The sequence below is a fragment of the Macaca fascicularis genome, chromosome 19, assembly GCF_037993035.2.
Source record: "Macaca fascicularis isolate 582-1 chromosome 19, T2T-MFA8v1.1".
In the NCBI taxonomy this organism is placed as follows: domain Eukaryota; kingdom Metazoa; phylum Chordata; class Mammalia; order Primates; family Cercopithecidae; genus Macaca; species Macaca fascicularis.
The window spans coordinates 8,854,422-8,868,451 of NC_088393.1; the positions used below are offsets into that span (position 1 = coordinate 8,854,422).

Sequence of the window (14,030 nt, forward strand, 5' to 3'; positions counted from 1 at the left end):
GATTCAGAACTCCAACCTGGGACCTAGATCCCTCCAACCTGGTGCCTAGATCCCTCCAACCTGGGGTCTAGATCCCTCCAACCTGGGGTCTAGATCCCTCCAACCTGGGGTCTAGATCCCTCCAACCTGGGACCTAGATCCCTCCAACCTGGAGCCTAGATCTCTCCAATCTGGAGCCTAGATCCCTCCAACCTGGAGCCTAGATCCCTCCAACCTGGGGCCTAGACCCCTCCAACCTGGGGCCTAGACCCTCCAACCTGGGGCCTTAGATTCCTTCAATCTGGAGCCTAGATCCCTCTAACCTGGGCCCAGAGATGCCCAGACTCCCACTCTGGGCCCAAATCCTCACTATGGGGCAAGACCCCAACCCAGGCCTAAATCCTTCATCTCAGACACCCACACCAGACCAAAACTTCCCACCCAAAGCCCAAACCCTGACTTATTTATTTTTTTTAGAGAAAGGGTCTCACTCTGTCACCCAGGTTGGAGTGCAGTGGTGCAATCACAGCTCACTGTAGCCTCCAATTCCTGGGCTCCAGCGATCTTCCTGCCTCATCCTCCTAAGTGGCAGGGACTACTGGTGCGCATCACCACACCTAGCTAATTTTAAATTTGCTGTAGAGACAGGGTCTTGCTATGTTGCCCAGGCTGGTCTCAAACTCCTGGCCTCAAGCAATCCTTCTACCTTGGCCTCCCAAAGTACTGGGATTACAGGCATGAGCCGCTGTGTCCAGCCCAAACTCTTAACTCTGAAGACCAGATTTTCCAGTTACCTCCATCCCCATTCACTACCAGCACTGTCATCCCTACTAACCAGGCCAGGAGTTCCCCCTCCAGAGCCCTAACCCTCTCTCTGAGGCCTGGACACCCTCCCCTGTTCAGAGCTCTCTCCCCAGATCCAGGACCATCCTTCAAGTCTTGGAACATGGCCGGGTGCGGTGGCTCAAGCCTGTAATCCCAGCACTTTGGGAGGCCAAGACGGGCAGATCACGAGGTCAGGAGATCGAGACCATCCTGGCTAACACAGTGAAACCCCGTCTCTACTAAAAAATACAAAAAACTAGCCAGGCGAGTTGGTGGGCACCTGTAGTCCCAGCTACTCGGGAGGCTGAGGCAGGAGAATGGCGTGAACCCAGGAGGCAGAGCTTGCAGTGAGCTGAGATCACGCCACTGCACTCCAGCCTGGGCGACAGAGCGAGACTCCGTCTCAAAAAAAAAAAAAAAAAAAAAAAAAAAGTCTTGGAACGTTCCTCCCAAGCCCCAAGTCTCACCAATATTAGAGTTGCCAGGGCCCAGGCTGGGGACCCCACGCCCATCGAAGCCATGAGGGTTGAATCGTGCCGGCCCAAGACGGGGGCCCATGCCATTGGATCCAAAACCCAGGAGGCCAGGGAAGAGGCCAGGGTGGCCGGGTAGCAGCGGCAGCCCTTGGGCGCACAGTTGCTGGAACTCATCTGCAAGGAAGCCGGGTTGAGGCCAGGCCCTTGGTCCTCCCCCGTCCCCTCCTCCCCCGCAGCCCTGCAGGCTGCAGTTCTTACTCACTGGAACCCCGAGGAGGACACAGCTCAGGGGTCGGGCCAGCTGCCCAGCACCTGCCCTTCTCGCAGCAGCACTGCCTGCGAGTGTGGTGGCCGGTGAGGTCTCCGGCACAGCGGCCCCCGAAAAGCACTGAGAAGCAGGTGCCGGCCCGGTGGTCTGTAAAAGATCAGAGGGTGAGCCCATGAGCACAGGACATCAGTGACCAGACCTGGATCCAAATTCCAGCTGTAGCTGCACTGCCTGTAGGACGGGTCTGTTTGCTACTCTGTGCCTCAGTTTCCCATCCATAAAATGGGGACACTTGGAGCATCCACCTCACCTGGGGAAAGTATTACCTGGGTGAAAAGTCTGACATAATCCAGATGCAGTAGCTCATGCCTGGAATCCCAGAACTTTGGGAGGCCGGGGTGGGCGGATCACTTGAGGTCAGGAGTGCAAGACCAGCCTAACCAACATGACGAAACCTCGTGTCTACTAAAAACAGAAAAATTAGCCAAGCATGGTGGCAGGCACTTGTAATCCCAGGTACTTGGGAGGCTGAGGCAGGAGAATCATGAATTGATTGAACCCAGGAGACAGAGGTTGCAGTGAGCTGAGATCCTGCCACTGCACTCTGGCCTGGGCAACAGAGCAAGACTCTGTTTCAAAAAATATAAAGGGCCGGGCACAGTGGCTCACGCCTGTAATCTCAGCACTTTGGGAGGCTGAGGCGGGTGGATCACGAGGTCAGGAGTTCAAGAACAGGCTGGCCGACATGACGAAACCCCGTGTCTACTAAAAATACAAAAATTAGCCAGGTGTGGTGGCACGCACCTGTAGTTGGGAGGCTGAGGCAGGAGAATCACTTCAACCCGGGAGGCAGAGGCTGTAGTGAGCCGAGATCGTGCCACTGCACTCCGGACTGGGCGACAGAGCAAGATTCGGTCTCAAAAATAAATAAATAAATAAATAAAAATAAAAAAAGAAAAGTTTGACATATGGCCAACACCCGTTCAGTGCCATCTCTTATTACCAAGATTTCCAAGTTATCACACAGAGGTAGTGAGCTCCCCGTCGCTGCAGGCATCCAACCACACTAAGGAAGACCCATTGGCGCGGAAGGACTGCCCCAGTGGGATACCAGGCAGGGACACTGAGATCTGCAGCTGTGTGTCTTTGCTTGCTGGCTTCAGGCATTACGCAGCAGCCTAATGTGAATTTCAGAAAGGGGTCCCAAAGGAGTCGAGGGGATGGATTGATGACCACAGCCCCTGGGGAGACTGAGGCAGACAGGCTCCCCAGGTATGAGAACCACCAACACTCTTCCACTTCCCACTGCGCCCTCAAGGTCAATGGCTTTATGCAGCGATCGGATTTCTCAGGCTCTGGCTTAAAGAGCATATTTTTAGGCTTAAAAATGCACAGAGCTTGGCCGGTAGCCCACAGTTAAAAAACTCCTCCCAGGCGCTGGGAGGGCCACTGAGAGCCGCCCCTGACCTGCCCCAAGCTGGGAAAACACGCAAATGTTTCCACCTCTCTGGTCCCCGCCCCGTGCACCTGGGGACCCCCCAGGTATGTGTGTGGGAGTCAGGGTTTTTCGTTCTCAGTCTCATCATAGCCCCTCAAAGGGGGCTGGGCCTGCCCAGACGAGGAAAGGTCAACAGACTCCTCCAAAGTCACACAGCTGCAAAAGTGGGTGGAGGATGGGAAACTCGATTTCCCAATCTCAGGGGGCCCAACAGGCAACAGCCCCTTAAGCAAGAGAGACGGAATATAAGAATTTTAACAAAAATGCTCAGGCACGGTGGCTCATGCCTGTAATCCCAGCACTATGGAAGGCCAAAGAAGGTGGATCACCTGAGGTCAGGAGTTCAAGACCAGCCTGGCCAACATGGAGAAACCCCATCTCTACTAAAAATACAAAAATTAGCCAGGCGTGGTGGCGGGCACCTGTAATCCCAGCTACTTGGGAGGCTGAGGCAGGAGGATCTCTTGAACCCGGGAGGCAGAGGTTGCAGTGAGCTGAGATTGTGCCACTGCACTCCAGCCTGGGTAACAGAGCAAGACTCTGTCTCAAAAAAAAAAAAAAAAAAGAGAGAGAGAGATAGAGAGCTGAACAAGGTGGTCTCTCTCCTGCCCGCTCTCTCCTCCTCCAGCCCCGCGGTTCACTCAGGCAGTGGGTGCCATCCAGGCTGCTGGCAAAACCTCGGGGACAGGGGCGCACATAGCTCCCGACAGCGTTGGTGCAGTCACCCTGGAGCAGAGGCCGGGCACGCGGAGACGCTCATTCACATCTACATAGACAGAGACAAGGTCAGAACTGGGCACCTCACTAGCCTGACCCCTCTGCCTTCCTGCAGGGGAGCCTGAGCCCCCCCAGACACGAGTCACAGAGGAGCTCCCAGGTTGTCCCCCTCTAGTCACCCACCTTCACATGCAACACTGCTGTCACCGAGCCGGTGTCCAACTGGACAGTGGCAATGGAAGGAGCCCACCGTGTTGACACAGCTGCCTCCCTGGCACAGGCCTGGCACGGCCTGGCACTCATCCACATCTGCAAGGGCAAAGCCCGGCAAGGGAGTGAGAGGCCCATCAGAAGGAAGAACCAAGCTGGCCAAGGCCTCCCACTCAGCCCTGACCCCACTATTCACCTTGGCAGGCCCCCGTGTGGATATTGGGGATGAAGCCTCGGCGGCAGGGGTGTGGCTGTGCAGGGCAAAGTTCACATGGAAGGCCCCAGGCACGGCCCACAGTGGCACAGCAAAGCGCCTTGGTGCACGCGAGGCCTGTCAGCTGATGCTGGCACCCCTCGGGGCCCACTTGGCCAAAGCAGGGTCCCGTCCGGTAATCTGCAGGGCAGACAGCTGTGGGTACCTGGCTGAGGACTGCCCCTGTCTAGAGAGCTCTGCATCTCTAACACCTTCTCAGTGCCCCCTGCACCCATAGACCAGGCTTTACTTATGCTGCTTCCTTCCTAAATAGAATATCTTTCTTCCCCTTTCCCTACCTAACGAACTCCTATTCACCCTTCAAAACCCTTTTTCTTCAAAACATTTCCTGACCAACTTCCAAGAGAGAGACTAGGATCTCCAAGCCCGTAAAGCTCAGGGCCTGTGTGAACACCCTGTCTGAACTGATGGGACTCCTTTCCCAGGCCTGTCCTCCCTTCAGGCCTGGGCAGGGACCCACGGACGCCCAGCTAAAAAGCATGTCTAGTACTTGAGCATATGCCTGGCCCTGCCATATCTCCCAGATTTGGGGAAGAATCTGTTATCTGCCTAAATTCTCTGGACCCCCAACATCACATCCTCAGTCCCCATCAGGCCCAGCCCAAGGTGACCGCATTGGTTCCCCCAACCCCAGTACATGAGCCCAGATGCGACTTCTTGGCTCTCTTCTCCAGATGTTTCCAATAAAGGAGTTAGCTCTCAAACAAGGGCAGCCCCTCCCAAGAGAAGAAGCCAAAGTCACCCCCAACTCAGGCCCCATAAGGAGGAGGGGCTTCACAGAGACCCCCCACCCCCAGGCTGTCCTGATGCCAAAATGCAATTCCTGGTAGCTCCCCCACTTCCCCCTCCCCCTCACTCTCCTGCCACCCAGAGCTTGGCCCGCCTCCAACAGCCCATGTTCCAATTCTGCAGTTTCCAGAAGCCCACCCTCAAACCCAGGTCACTTCCCCAGCCCCTCCAGCTTCTAGTACCCAGGTCCTGCCTATCCTCGCCTTCCTGGGTTGAAACGCCACGCCAGGCACTCAGATGCCTCCTGCATCTGAAAATCTCACAAGCCTGGACGTCCCTGACACCACCCACTCCTGTTCTCTTTCTCTTTCTCAGCCCACTGTGGGCTCTGTTTTTCCTGTCTGTGCTTAAATGTCCAGGTAGCTGTCTCTGCTGGTGCTACTTCTCTAGCGGGGATCCTCAGCTGAACCCTGGGCTTCAGTCCCCATGGACGGAGCAGCTCCAGCCGCCGTCTCAGCCCCAGGCCTAAGTGTCCAGCTGCTTCCCAGACAGCTTGCAAGTCCCCCAGCCAACACAGAGCTTAGTCTTCCTCCTCCCTGCCGGGATGCACCACTAGCTTCCCCCCAATTTTCAGACCAGGCCTGGGGTTCATCTTGACTCCTTCTCTCTTCTCTCCCCATCGCTGCCACACCTCACTGCTCACAAGAAAGTCATCACTGTGTCCATTCTCCTTTTTTCTTTTCTTTTCTTTTTTTTTCTTTCTTTTTTTTTTTGAGACAGGTCTCGCTCTGTCTTCCAGGCTGGAGTGCAGTGGTGCGATCTTGGCTCACTGCCTCCCAGGTTCAAAAAATTATCACACCTCAGCCTTCCAAGTAGCTGGGACTACAGGCACGCGCTACCACACCCTGCTAAATTTTTTATTTTTAGTTTTAGTAGAGATGGCTTTTGCCATGTTGGCCATGGCTAGTCTCAAACTCCTGGCCTCGAGTGATCTGCCACCTCGGCCTCCCAAAATGCTGGAATTGCAGGTGTGAGCCACAGTGCCTGGCCTCTTTTCTTTCTTTCTTTTTCTTTTTTTCTTTTCTTTCTTTCTTTTTTTTTTTTAAGAGAGATAGGGTCTGGTTCTGTCACCCAGGCTGGAATGCAGTGGCACTACCACGGCTCACTGCAGCCTCGAATTCCTGAGCTCATGCAATCCTCCCACTTCAGCCTGAGACTACAGATATGCACTACCACGCTAGGCTAATTTTTTACTTTTTGTAGAGAGGGGGGTCTCACTACGTGCCCAGGCTGGTCTCAAACTCCTGGTACGTCCACCCTCTTAATTTTGGTAACAACCTCTCAGCAGGGGACCCCATCCATTTTAGCCTTCTTAAAAATGGGATCATTTTTAGGAGTTAGGGTGACTGGGTGTGGTGGCTCATTCCTGTAATCCCAGCATTTTGGGAGGCCAAGACAGGCAGATCACTTGAGGCCAGGAGTTCGAGGCCAGCCTGGCCAACATGGCAAAACCTCGTCTCTACTAAAATTACAAAAATTAGCTGAGTGTGGGGATGCATGCCTGTTATCCCAGCTACTTGGGAGGCTGAGGCAGGAGAATCACTTGAACCTGGGAGGCGGAGATTGCAGTGAGCTGAGATCGTGCCACTGTACTCCAGCCTGCGTGACACAGCAAAACTTTGTCTCAAAAAAAAAAGAAGAAAAGAAAAAAAAAATAATTAGAGTGCAATAAAGAGGGGGTTTGCCCATCTCATGAGGTCCAATCCACCCTACCAGATCCAGCTGAGGGGTCCCCTCCTCCAGGAAGCCCTCCTTGACTCCCTTCCGTGGAGCAGATGGTTTCTCTGTCCTTCATGTGCTCCAAGGCTGCCCCAACCTTTGTCTGAGCCTTGAAACCCCCAGATAAGAATCTTCTGGCTGGGTGCGGTGGCTCAAGCCTGTAATCCCAGCACTTTGGGAGGCCGAGACGGGCGGATCACGAGGTCAGGAGATCGAGACCATCCTGGCGAACACGGTGAAACCCTGTCTCTACTCAAAAATACAAAAAACTAGCCGGGCAAGGTGGCGGGCACCTGTAGTCCCAGCTACTCGGGAGGCTGAGGCAGGAGAATGGTGTAAACCTGGGAGGCGTAGCTTGCAGTGAGCCAAGATCCGGCCACTGCACTCCAGCCTGGGTGACAGAGTGAGACTCTGTCTCAAAAAAAAAAAGAATCTTCTGCTTGCAGTTTCTTCTCCCTACACCTCAGACCGGCACATCCTCTCTTTTTCCTACCAGACTCCAACACAGGCCGTCGCTCAGAGCCAGTGAATAGCAGATGTTTTGAAGAATAGATGAGCAAATGAAAGAAATGTCCTCAGACTGCCCCAACCGCGGGAAGGAGGCCAGTTGGGGCCTCTCAAGGCCTGGCCATGTCTCAGGGGCTTCCAGGAAACCCCCTTTCCTCCATCAAGTCCCCTGTCTGCCTCCCACCCCTGCGTGCTTGGTACCTCTCTCACACCGAGGTCCCATGAAGCCGTACACACAGGCGCAGCGGTTGGGCCCAATGCAGCGACCCCCATTGTGGCAGCCGCGGTCACAGATGGCTGTGGAGGGAGAAAGGGTGGTGGCTGGAGGTCCCCCGGCAGCAGAGAGAGCTGGGGTTCACAGTAAACCCCTTTTCACCCAGGAATCCCCAGGATCTGGCCCAGGTTGAATGATAAGACTGAGGCTGGGCTCATGGCTCACGCCTGTAATCTGAGCACTTTGGGGGGCCAAGGCAGGTGGATCACCTGAGGTCAGGGGTTCAAGACCAGCCTGTCCAATATAGTCAAACCCTGTCTCTACTAAAAATACAAAAATTAGCCCGACGTGGTGGTGAGTGCTTGTAATCCCAGCTACTTGGGAGGCTGACACAGGAGAATTGCTTGAACCTGGGAGGCAAAGGTTGAAGTGAGCTGAGGTGGTGCCACTGCACACCAGCCTGGGCAACAGAGCAAGACTCCATCTCAAAAAACAAACAAACAAAAAAGGCCGGGCGCGGTGGCTCACGCCTGTAATCCCAGCACTTTGGGAGGCCAAGGCAGGCAGATCACGAGGTCAGGAGATCGAGACCATCCCGGCTGACATGGTGAAACCCCGTCTCTACTAAAAATACAAAAACAAAATTAGCCAGGGGTGGTGGCGGCGCCTGTGGTCCCAGCTACTTGGGAGACTGAGGCAGGAGAATGGCGTGAACCCAGGAGGCGGAGCTTGCAGTGAGCCAAGATCATGCCATTGCACTCCAGCCTGGGCGACAGAGCGAGACTCTGTATCAAAAAAAAAAAAAGAAGAAGAAAAACGACTGTGACAATAAATGTCCCCTGCAATCTCCAGTCCAGGAATAAGGACCCCCTGGGCAGTGGGCAGCTGGCAGCAGAGACCAGTGCTCTGGGATCGCAGTTCCAAGTGTGCGAGGAGGGGAGTCCCACGGGGATACTCACGCTGCCCACACACGGTGCCTGTGTAGCCCTTCTGACACAGACAGGATGCCCCCCGGCAGGTGCCCCCATTCATACAGCTCACACTGCACCCTGACCCTGGGGACAGGAAGGTGGGATGCATAGTAAGGTGGAGACAGGCCCCGAGATGCCCTCCCAGGAAGGTTGCAGGACTAGGCATGCTCAGCCCCGCTCCTGTCCTTCAACAAAAGCAGCCCGGGCTCCTCGTGGTAACCGGAACACTGTTACCTTCTCCCTCCCCCAAGAGGCCACTTCCCGCTCACCTCGGCTCACCCCGCAGCTGGGAGCCAGCGTTCCATCCGCACAGGTGCACAGGTTGGGCTGTGAGCAGAAGCCCTCACCACAGGCCCTCCTACAGATGGCTGGATGGGTGCAGCAGGTGGCAGTCAAGACCAGGACCGAGCCTGGGCCATGCCTGCTCCATCAGTGTCCGGGCTGGCTAGAACACCTTGGTGGACACTGCTGATCATCTGCATCCCCGGCTCTGCTCATAGCACACCACCCCTCTTTTCATGGGACATCCCCCCCACTCTCAGGCTGGGCTGGGCAGGTGGTACGACCCAGGCTGTGGGTTGGTGATTCTGCCACAGCCACTGGGAGAGAACGCTCTTTGGGCCAGAGCTGCCGAGCTGTGAGGACAGAGCTGGAGGTGCTGGGGTTCTGGATACTGTGGTTGGGTGTCTCCTGGGAAGTGGAGTCAGATTCCGGAGACAGAGACAGAGACAGAAAGAGTGGGTGAGGCCAGAGAGAAGCAGAGAGAAAGAGACTCAGAGAGAGAGAGAGAGAGAGAGAGAGAGAGAGAGAGAGAGAGAATCAGATAGATAGACAGTAACCAACAGAGAGAGACCAGGTGCGGTGGCTCACACCTGGAATCCTAGTACTTTGGGAGGCTGAGATGGGAGGATCGCTTGAGGCCAGAGTTCGAGATCAGCCTGAGCAACACAGAGACCCCCATCTCTAAAAAAAATAATAATAAAGAAAAGAAACCAACAGAGAAAGACACGAGCAGAGATGAACAGAGAGACGCAGAGACAAAGAAAGGGAACCAGAGAGATAGACAGACAGACACAAAGAGGTTGTAGGGCAAAGGAAATGAACATGGCAGGTTGGCCTGGAACCCTGAGGACAGATGCAAGGGCCATTCCTGCGGTTCAGCCAGAGGCCCCTGGCTAAGTCCCCGTGTAAACAGAGCTGGACCTGCAGGCAGGTAAGAGTGTCCCCGGCCTGTGCCTCCCACCTCCAGAAGGCAGCAGCACTCACGTACGACACACTGGCTCCTGCCAGGGAATGTTCTCCAGCCCGGACAGCAGTAAGCGTGGAACCGGGAGCCGCACACATTCGGCCTTTGGGGACAGCGAGATGGGTCTGGTGAGCCCCTGCCCGGGTAGACATCCCCCAGGCATTCCGCTGCCCCCAGGACAGCCCAATCCACACCGAAGGGGTCTCCCAGCAACCCAGGTACCACGCACCCCTGCAAGATGCCTGGGCTGCCCCGCCTCCGCACACGTCCAGGACCTGCAACCTCCAAGGCCCCATCCCAGCGGCCTTGGCCACCTGCCATGCACAACAGGGCCGACCAGGCCAGCAGGAGCCGGGCCAGGGGGCCCCTTGCCAAACACAGACCCTCCAGAGTCATGGCGTGTCCCCTGGAGGCTGCGGAGAGGAAGCAGAGTCAGCCCTAGAAGAGCCCCTCACCCTGGCCATGGGAGACCCAACACAACGAGGAGGGCAGGGTGGTTGCCAAATGGGGCAGCCCTGGGGCCTCTGGGAGCCCAAGGAGGCATCCAGCCCCAACCGGGAAGCAGTGAACAGTCAGAGGAGGCTTCCTGGAGGAGGTGTGATATTAAAGAAGGGTCTTGGGGCTGAGGGTGCACAGCCAAGGCAAGACATGGAAGGGAGGGGAGAGAGGGCCAGGTGGGGCCAGGTGGGGCCAGGTGGGGCCAGGTGGGACCAGGCGTTGCAGGAGTGGGCGTAGCGGTGTCATGGAGCTTTTGCTCATTTGTCAAGGACAATGAAGAGCCCTTGAAAAGCTATGAACAGGAGGAGCAAAGTCAAAATGCATGTTAGGTGGAGTGGGGAAGGGCAGCAGGGTCCCCAGCAGAAACAGGGTGTCAGGAGGCTGGGAGCTGTCCAGATGGCAGAGAGAGGAGAGGAATGGGAGGCTGATGTCATGGGAGGTGGGGGGCGTTGAGGAGATTCCTAAAGTTCTGGCTGGGAAGGTGGAGCCAGGAGAGCGTCCAAGGTGTGAGGAAGGTGGTAAGTCGTGGGAGGCAACCACCCCACTGTCACTCAGTGACACAGATACCCCACTCCTGCAACGCCTGGCCCCACCTGGCCCTGTGTCCCCTCCCCTCCATGTCCCACGCCCGTCTTGCCTCAGCTGTGCACCCTCAGCCCCAAGACCCTTCTTTAACACCACACCTCCTCCAGGAAGCCTCCTCTGACTGTCAGGGCTGGATGCCTCCCTGGGTTCCCCATGGGCCTCAGGGCTGCCTCGGGCAACCACACCACTGTCCCTCATTCCGGGCAGGGGGCCCAGCCAGGGGCTGGAACTTCCCAATGCAGAGAGTACCCCTGTGCCCAGCAGGGAAGGAACCGCTGCTGTGCCCATTTCACAGATAAGCAAACTAAGGCCATCACACCATGTGTGAGGGGTTAAGCCTGAGCTTAAGCCCAGGAAGAGGAGGAGGAGGGTGAGAAGATCAGTAACGGAACTCGCTCCTGCCCCCCGTGGCTGGGTCTCTCCTGGGTCATGAAGGACGGGAGGAAGAAGACCGGGACAGGAGATGACCGTTTGGAGGGTGGAGGCAAAATACTTGAGGGAAAGAAGCCAGACCAAGTGGCCTTCCTGTTCCATTCAGGTTCTAGCAAGGAAAGAAACTGGGCCTAGGTGGAGAATGGGCGAGGAGGCCTGCTGTGTGGCCTTGGCCACGCCCCTCTCCGGGCCAACCGGGTTGTCCAAAGGCCCAGGAGCAGGGAGAGACCCCTGTCAACGTTGGAGAGTTGGCTGGCTGGGGAGGAGCGCCCTCTTTTTGCTTCTCTGTTGTCCGGGTAAGTCGGCACTTTGAGAATCTGTGGACTCGAAGCAGCCTCGGGGCCTGCAAACCCTCCTCCCCCCACTCCCTCCGCCCCAGCCCCCTGCCTCGGGTGGGGTGGGGGAGTTAGGTGGGGTGGGGAGTCTCTGGCTTCATTTGCCTCGGTCCCCCCTACACACCGCTGCCTCTGCGAGCCACACCCTGGAGTTTGTGGAATGAATGAGCAGAGAAGGCGCGCCCAGCACGGGGTGTGGAGGCTGAGGGCCAAGGAGCGAGGGATCCCAAGCTCCGCCGACGGGGAGAGGGCGCCCCGGGAGCCCGCGGGGCGTGAGCTCTACCTGGCAGAGCCCCCGGCCGCGACCACACTTGGCTCCGCCCTCACCTGTGGGGTCAGGGGCCCCGCGCCCTGGCCGAGCCCCTCCCGCTGGGTCCCCGCGCCCCCACTCCCCACTGCGGCGGGCGCCACTAGAAGGCGGAGAGGGGAGGGGGCTGGGCCCGGGGCTGCCCGGCTGCGAACAAAGGAATCCTCTCCGCCTCCCTCTGCCGGCCCCCCCGCCCCCGCCTTCCCCACCCTTCGGGGCCAACGATCTCGCCCTGCCGGGGGCCCCGCGCCTTCACCTACCTGCGAGGCGGCGCGCGTGGAGGCGGGCACGGCAGACGGACGCGCGGGACTCAGCGCTGCAGGGCGGGCTCCTGTGGCGCCGGGGACCCGGGGCGGGAACGCGAAGCCGAGAGGCCGACCCCGCCGCGTTCTCAGCCCAGAGCTGCCACTCGAGGGGAGTTGGGGGCGGGAGGAGTTGGAGGAGGGCGCGTTTGCACCTCGTAGCTCCCGGGGCGGGGACGGGGGGCTGCGATCCGGGGCGGGGAGAGAGGCTGCGGCTCGGGGAAGGGCCTGGGGCTCCGAGAGAAAAACTCCGATGGGCTGGAGGGGTGGGAGGGCGGACGGGGGGCTCTGGGCTGGGGGCGCCTAGTTGGGGCTGAGGGGGCCGCGTTTTCGGATCAAGATTGAGATGGAGGTGGGGCTCTGATTTGTGGGGGGCCTGGACGACAACCTGGGCAGACAGGTCCCAGGACTCACCTGGGCGGCCCTCCCACGGCCTCCCAAGCTGCCGCCCCCTCCCTTGAGCAAGGAGAATCGTTGGAAACTCACCTGGCTCTTGGAGCCTGGATTGTTAACTAGGCTGAGATCAGAGGCCCCTAAATATGTTGAAAAAACATTGGGTAAAGATGTAAATCCCAGGGAGAAGGGCCCAGGTTTTTCCTCTGGTTCTCAAAATGAAGAAGTTAACAATACAAACGGTGTAAACTTTCAAATCTCTTTGAACCTGTTTCTCCACCTACCAAAGGGACCAGACAAGAATTTCGGCTCCCTATCTGTTGTCAGTACTCCAAACAAAAATTTCTAGGCTTTTCCACCACCTTCCTACCTTTGAGAATAGACTTTTAACATGGGGATCTCTCAGAAGCTGTGCGTTGGGCCTGAAGCTGTTACTCCATCCAGCAAACTCCTATGCATCTGTCAAAGACCCGTTCAAAAATTCCCTTCCTATCCGCAAATTGTGAGTTTATTCTATTGAATTCCCAAAGCTGATTGTGCTGACTATTCCCCCACCACAGTACTTCTGGAATGTAATAAATAAGTAAGCCCAATGGACTTGAAACCAGGTAACATAGTGAGATCCCATCTCTAAAAAAAAAATAATAATTAAAAAATAAAAAAGAATTAGCCAGGACTGGTGGCATGCATCTGTAGTCCCAGCTACTCAGGAGGCTGAGGCAAGAGAATTGCTTCAGCCTAGGAGGTTGGGGCTGCGGTGAGCTATGATCATGCCACTGTACTCCAGCCTGGGCAACAGAGCGAGACTCTATCTCCAAAAACTGGAGACCCTGTCTCCATTCCAGAAGTGCTCTGGTGGGAGTATATTCAGCACAGTCAGCTGTGGGAGTTCAATAGGGTAAACTCAACAATTTGCAGGGAGGGAAAGGATTTTGTTTTTGTTTTGTTTTGTTTTGAGACGGAGTCTCGCTCTGTCGCCCAGGCTGGAGTGCAGTGGCGCGGTCTCAGCTCACTGCAAGCTCCGCCTCCCGGATTCAGGCCATTCTCCTGCCTCAGCCTCCTGAGTAGCTGGGACTACAGGCGCCCGCCACCACGCCCGGCTAATTTTGTTTCTGTATTTTTAGTAGAGACTGGGTTTCACCGTGTTAGCTGGGATGGTCTTGATGTCCTGACCTCTTAATCCACCCGCCTTGGCCTCCCAAAGTGCTGGGATTACAGGTGTGAGCCACTGCGCCCAGCCTGTTTTGTTTTGTTTTTTGAGACAAAGTCTCACCCTGTCACCCAGGCTGAAGTGCAATGGCGCGATCTTGGCTCACCGCAACCTCTACCTCCCAGGTTTAAGCAATTCTCCTGCTTCAGCCTTCCAAGTAGCTGGGATTACAGGCTTGTGCCACCAGGCCTGGCTAATTTTTTGTATGTTTAGTAGAGATGGGGATTCACCATGTTGGCCAGGCTGGTCTCGAACTCCTGACCTCGTGATCCGCC

The 14,030-nt window shown here is 56.6% G+C and overlaps 1 protein-coding gene across 14 annotated transcripts in view; it reads right to left on the bottom strand.

Annotated features, from left to right (window-relative positions):
• FBN3 (fibrillin 3) overlaps positions 1–12,261 on the bottom strand; it is an 89,150-nt gene extending 76,889 nt beyond the window's left edge. For 8 of the 14 annotated variants that reach the window (XM_065536393.1, XM_005587796.4, XM_065536387.1 and 5 more), the window contains exons 1-10: positions 12,111–12,261; positions 9,923–10,106; positions 9,714–9,796; positions 8,717–8,815; positions 8,436–8,531; positions 7,464–7,559; positions 4,170–4,367; positions 3,947–4,072; positions 1,543–1,695; positions 1,272–1,454 (exon numbers count right to left, since the gene is read on the bottom strand). In XM_065536393.1, coding sequence (XP_065392465.1) covers positions 1,272–1,454; positions 1,543–1,695; positions 3,947–4,072; positions 4,170–4,367; positions 7,464–7,559; positions 8,436–8,531; positions 8,717–8,815; positions 9,714–9,796; positions 9,923–10,089 — 1,201 coding nt within the window. In that variant the 5' untranslated portion in view covers positions 10,090–10,106; positions 12,111–12,261. The remainder of the gene's footprint in view (positions 1–1,271; positions 1,455–1,542; positions 1,696–3,946; positions 4,073–4,169; positions 4,368–7,463; positions 7,560–8,435; positions 8,532–8,716; positions 8,816–9,713; positions 9,797–9,922; positions 10,107–12,110) is intronic. The other 6 variants (XM_065536385.1, XM_065536390.1, XM_065536388.1 and 3 more) reach the window with 6 other exon arrangements.
• Between the last annotated feature and the right edge of the window lie 1,769 nt (positions 12,262–14,030).